The sequence below is a fragment of the Sinocyclocheilus anshuiensis genome, unplaced genomic scaffold (genome assembly GCF_001515605.1).
Source record: "Sinocyclocheilus anshuiensis isolate Anshui unplaced genomic scaffold, SAMN03320099.WGS_v1.1 scaffold1170, whole genome shotgun sequence".
In the NCBI taxonomy this organism is placed as follows: domain Eukaryota; kingdom Metazoa; phylum Chordata; class Actinopteri; order Cypriniformes; family Cyprinidae; genus Sinocyclocheilus; species Sinocyclocheilus anshuiensis.
The window spans coordinates 150,692-155,802 of record NW_015538055.1 but is presented as its reverse complement, the minus strand read 5'-3'; the positions used below and the strand labels follow the sequence as shown (position 1 = coordinate 155,802).

Below are 5,111 nucleotides of genomic sequence, written 5' to 3'. Positions count from 1 at the left end.
ATGTCTCTTTTTTCCTTTTTTATTCTCACATAAATACATCTTATTTTAAGGATGTTCAGATTTATACAAAATACTAAGAGTAGTAGTAGTAATCGTAGTAGTATGGTAATACACTCTAAACAGCATAAACACAAAGAAAATGAAATATCGACAGCATTTAAAAAATAAGGGTAAAGCCTTTTATACATGTTCTGGGTTGTTTAATTTCCTGCCCAAAGTGCCCTATATGCAAAATTTGCCACATCACAGCTTGGCACACCACACAATCACATTGCAAGGAAAGATTCACATTTTGGCAATGTTAGTCTATCTAGATCCCAGCATTTGTGTCCTAGTTTCAGTCCAGTTATAATGGAATGTCAGCAGTGATTGAGAGTGCTTTCCCTGCTCCAGCAGGAAGGATGTGATAGCCTACAGGTTTCCCTTTAGTATTGGGTGAGCTTGCATGTCCTTCCTCAAGTACACATTTACAATACGGCTGAAGCTGCCAGATCTGTACCGTAATTATTACCGAAAGAGGAGTCAATTTTCCTGCAGTGAATAAAGAGAGTGGGTGTTTACGGAGCTAGGAAGAGTTTAGAAGTACCTTTTGTTGTTCTTCCCCGCGAGACTTGACAGAAAAGTTGGCTGTTGACTGCTTTTCCGAATCTGTTCTGTGGCTGCGAGGACAGTCGATAGATAGTATGGATAATATATAAATATTATAAAGGATGAAAAGAGCTTACAGGTGTTCCTTGACGTTTCTGGCACTTTTGTGTATTTTAAAAGGTAAGTTACTTCTCAAATTCATAGTTAAATCCGCTGCACTTTTAAATGTACTTTTTCCACAAATAATGTTTAGTATTGTAAACGTTCACAAGGTGACATTTGCAGAGTGGAAACATTTTCGCAACTTTCGCTTGCTCACGCGTTATGGTTTCAGGTTTATGGTAATATTTTGTACGATTTTCTTGTTCACTTGTTTCTCGTAAACTCACGACTTCACTAAAGTCACTTTAAGGGCTCAATTGTGATAAGACAGTCTGTACAAAGTTCAAAACTGCTTTGTATAGGCCTAACTAAAACTCAAGTCGCTTGTTATATTCTCATTTCAGTATGTGAACTGTGCTCATCTGTTCGAGCAAGTCGTGCTACAAAGTTTGTGGCGGAGGGCGGTAGTCTCCAGTTGAGCTGTGAAGTGCAACACTGTGGGCTTCCTGGATGGACTGGAGGATGGACTTTCCAGGAATCGGACAGAACAAGATTTACTTTCCTCACTCCCTCTGAACGAATCGAGATGTCCAGTTACAGCTCAACAGCCAATAGCACACATCTGTTACTCCACATTCACAACATCAACCAGTCAGATGCTGGAGCATACAAGTGCCTGATATCCTGGCCTCAGAATTTAACTAGCAGTGGACATGTGACATTTGTTAACGTGACTGCAGGTATATACATATGCATGCAGGACAAGCTGTTGGTTTCAAATGATGTTTCAATTGTTGCTTTCCTAATTTCCTTACAATATATTGCTAACAATAAAATCTTTATTTCTGGACAGCAACAGTAGACTCATCAGTCAGAAGCCTCTCTCATAGAGTTCTGCTTTGTTTTGGTGCCTTGATGTGTTTTCCTGTTGTTTTGGGATTTGTTTGGTGTCTCACCCGGGATCCTCATCCCCCACTACCCCCTGTCCCGCCTCACCCCCGCACGTCCTGTAAGAGTCAACTCCATTATTCTGCAAATGTGTCATATATCAATCAACTTATCAATTGTTTTTTATCTTAAATATTTAAAAATTATTATAATAATTTTTTTTGGAATGACTTGTTTTCTTGTTCTAGATGCATCTAGAGTGAAACCAAAAAAGGAAGTAAGTACATCAGTACATTGTGCGTTCTGATAAGAATCCGATTTGTTTAATCAGTGAATATGATCGATTTATTTACTTGTCATTATTTGTGCAGCTGGTGTATGCAGAAGTTGCATTGAATGATTCAAGGCGGCTGAATGATCATCCAAAACAAGCGTCTGAGCCAACGGTCTATTCCTCTGTGCATTTCAACCGAACATAAAGACATCTTGCATTTCTATCTCACTTGTGGCTGTGGGTTATTTTCAATACCAGAGCAAACATGACTGTAAACACTGTGGCAGTACAGTTGAATTGTTAGTCAACAAGATTGAAAAGATATCAACCTGACTTGGGATCCTTTGAAATGTGAATGCTAACAATGTTACACCTTGATTTATTATACAGTGGCTGTAACGCCATACTGAATGGTGGTGTTCTTCCAGAAACACTGTAGGATGTTTGTTTGTGTATGTAGAATGTAAGATTGTACCTGAAATAAAAAGAGATGTATCTGAGCAAACAGAATTGGTGTCATTTTTTAAATGTTTTACACAACAGACAGGTATTTGACACAAAATACATTTTATTTTATAATAAATTCTTAATGGCACATGCCATAACCAAATATACATATACATAATCTTTTAAATAATCTGTTAAATTATTTTAATTTGACTCTGTAATTTTTTTTTTACGTAACATCAACAATTTTTAAAGCAATAAATTATGGCAGTACAAACATATATGCTAACACATTTTATGTCAGAGTTTGTCACTATTGTACAAGAATATTTAACTCGCTCTCTGCAGTCTAATGCCCTCACCATTGAGTACCGCTGAAAAACTAACAGAATCATAAGGAATGAGCAGAGACACACATATGTAAATAAATAACAAAATTTCGAAAGAAAATCCTTCAAAAATTGTTCAAAAATTATTCTGCCAGCCAAAGTTGAATAACGAAGCATTTACAAAAAAGGACCATTTTGTACATCCACAAGTCTGAAATTAAAAAGAACCATGTTTATGTGTCTGTGCTTTCTCAAGTGTGTTTGAGAGTTAAAAATGAAATTTAATGAAGTAAATAATTTCTTTTTCTTTTGGTTCAATTGTGCAAATATATCTGTTCAATAAAGTTAGCAGTATGCCAACCCAGTGTTGAACAAATATACTGAAGTCTTTATTTAGAGAACTAAATATACACTGAAATGAACAGACCAATTTTGCTTTAAAAATATAATAAAATGTGTCTTCGCCATCCATGCAAGGTTATGTTTTTTGTCAAAACCCTTCCCCTTTTACCACAAGTAAACCTTGGCAATCTTCATCTTTGGTTACCCTCGGGAAAGGTGAATTTGACCTTTTCACATCACTCAAAAATAAAAGAACAGACTCAATCCTCAGCAGAGCATAGTTAGTGTACAGTATTTTAAGGCTTACACTGATGGGCGGTGTTACAAGACTCAAAATGACCCGTAATCTCTGCAAAAGACTAAGTACAGTACAGGTGCTTATAATGATACTTTGTAGTCCTTATCTCTTGTAACATTTAATGACTGAGAACTCTTCCAAGTATTTCATGTAGCTGTGATAATATTGAGCATCTGTCTAGAAAGCAATTGCAGTTAGGCAAGAATAGTTTCAACACTTGTTTGAGCACTACATTTACAATGTTGGAAAAACAGAGACGTTTGTTGCTTTTTCTACTAAGACTGGTGTTAATTTCTGTCCTCTAAACCCTTTTTGTGTGTCTGTAGGATCAGTTCTAACAATAGTGTTCAGTTGTGTATTATGTTGAACAGTGATAACTGTCGCAATGGCAAGAGAAAATGGTCCCTTTTTCTTCCAATCTATAAAAATCCATTCAAAGTCACTGCCTAGAAAGACAAAGAACAGACGCACTGAGTAAATTATGTACTGTTAAGAGTGCACAGATTCACTAAAGTACATATAAACTGAGATAGACACTTATTTTCTTTTTGATCTGATACCAAGTACTATGTATAACCACTATTTCTGACTTCAGTATAAATACAGATAGATTTATATTTTTACATTTAGTTTAAGTTTTAGCAATTTGTTATTTTGTTTTGGTAATTTGTATTATTTTTTATATTTCTATTTAGCCTTAATTTGTCTGAATACTTTCCGTACCCACTGTATATATATATATATATCCATTATATATCCATAATTACCATTAAAAGGGGCTAAATCGGAAATGACACGAATCATTTATTGTGTTTATTTGTTAACAACATTATAGAACACATTTCAGTATTTCTACTTGTTCTGATGAGTAAAATGAGAACTAGTTCTTTCTATTCTTTCCATATATACTATACTTACTACAAAAATCTTTTTTTTTTCACTTCAAATTTTTGATCCACATTAATTTTTATGCTAAATAATTAAAAGGTTATAAAATGAGTACTAAGAAAAACTTTAGATTTATATTTTTATGCAAGATTGTATTTCAAGATGCATCTGTCCATACCTAGCTTAAAGACATGTAATTACTGTAAAATGCAAAGTACCTGTTGTCCATGCAGTGGCTTCTGTCTGACCTAATGACCCTGAAAGAAAGAGGAAGGATTATTTTTAGTGAATGAATTCTAATCTCATTATTCAGTTTACAAATAGAATCAAATGCACTGTTACAGACTTAAAACAACAAATGCATTTTTACTATAAAACCCTACAAATGCATTTTTACTATAAAACCCTGAGTAACATACGCACTGTTACCATTTCAACATTGTCATTGTCATTAATCTGATCTAACATAAAACAACCGAATTTGAAACCAATTTCAAAATACGCCCAGTCAATATTAAAAGATATTTGAGGATACAGTACTTACTGTGGAGTGGCTCAGTTTGTCAAAGCGGAATTTCAAGTTTGACCTCGGTGAAGTTTTGCTCTTTCCATCTAAGGAAAACACTGGGTGAGTTCTTGTTTTTTGTTAAAGTGCCAAAGTGCAAGCATGTGTGTGCATGCAAGTATACTCATGTTTATGCACATCTCATAGCTACAAATATGTGGACACCACCTTGTCAGACTATTTCAACAATCATCAATTTCCTATTAATGGTTTTAATGAGAAATGTTCAACAAGCATATATGGGTCGGGTTTTCAGGTTTTAGTGTATGATTGCTTTATTTTTTATTTCAGTTTTAATTTGAGTACTTAAAGGAACACGCAACTATTTTTGAAAATTGGCTAATTTTCCATCTCCCCTAGAGTTAAACAGTTGAGTTTTACCGTTTTCGA

At 34.6% G+C, this 5,111-nt stretch overlaps 2 protein-coding genes across 3 annotated transcripts in view; one reads left to right on the top strand and one right to left on the bottom strand.

The window, feature by feature from the left end:
- Positions 1 to 206: 206 nt before the first annotated feature.
- LOC107683432 (uncharacterized) lies at positions 207 to 2,347 on the top strand. Of its 2 annotated transcripts, none has more exons than XM_016479486.1 (5): positions 207 to 768; positions 1,095 to 1,430; positions 1,550 to 1,699; positions 1,827 to 1,855; positions 1,950 to 2,347. In XM_016479486.1, the coding sequence occupies exons 1-5, from the start codon at positions 711 to 713 to the stop codon at positions 2,055 to 2,057; spliced, it is 681 nt and encodes a 226-aa protein (XP_016334972.1). In that variant the 5' UTR covers positions 207 to 710; the 3' UTR covers positions 2,058 to 2,347. The 2 variants fall into 2 exon arrangements, with proteins under 2 accessions (XP_016334972.1, XP_016334971.1); XM_016479485.1 differs by having other exon boundaries at positions 211 to 768; positions 1,544 to 1,699.
- Positions 2,348 to 2,432: 85 nt separating this feature from the next.
- The window catches only part of LOC107683392 (rap1 GTPase-activating protein 2-like), a 16,275-nt gene continuing 13,596 nt past the window's right edge, over positions 2,433 to 5,111 (bottom strand). The window contains exons 19-21 of the mRNA XM_016479452.1: positions 4,701 to 4,768; positions 4,375 to 4,413; positions 2,433 to 3,714 (exon numbers count right to left, since the gene is read on the bottom strand). Coding sequence (XP_016334938.1) covers positions 4,405 to 4,413; positions 4,701 to 4,768 — 77 coding nt within the window. The 3' untranslated portion in view covers positions 2,433 to 3,714; positions 4,375 to 4,404. The remainder of the gene's footprint in view (positions 3,715 to 4,374; positions 4,414 to 4,700; positions 4,769 to 5,111) is intronic.

What these genes read in the sequence shown, in the direction of transcription:
- LOC107683432 (XM_016479485.1), top strand. Translation starts at nt 711, where the DNA reads ATGAAAAGAGCTTACAGGTGTTCCTTGACGTTTCTGGCACTTTTGTGT. An exon ending in ATTTGTTAACGTGACTGCAG is followed by an intron (nt 1,431 to 1,543) that starts GTATATACATAT and finishes ATTTCTGGACAG; the next exon opens with CAACAGTAGACTCATCAGTC. An exon ending in GCCTCACCCCCGCACGTCCT is followed by an intron (nt 1,700 to 1,826) that starts GTAAGAGTCAAC and finishes TTCTTGTTCTAG; the next exon opens with ATGCATCTAGAGTGAAACCA.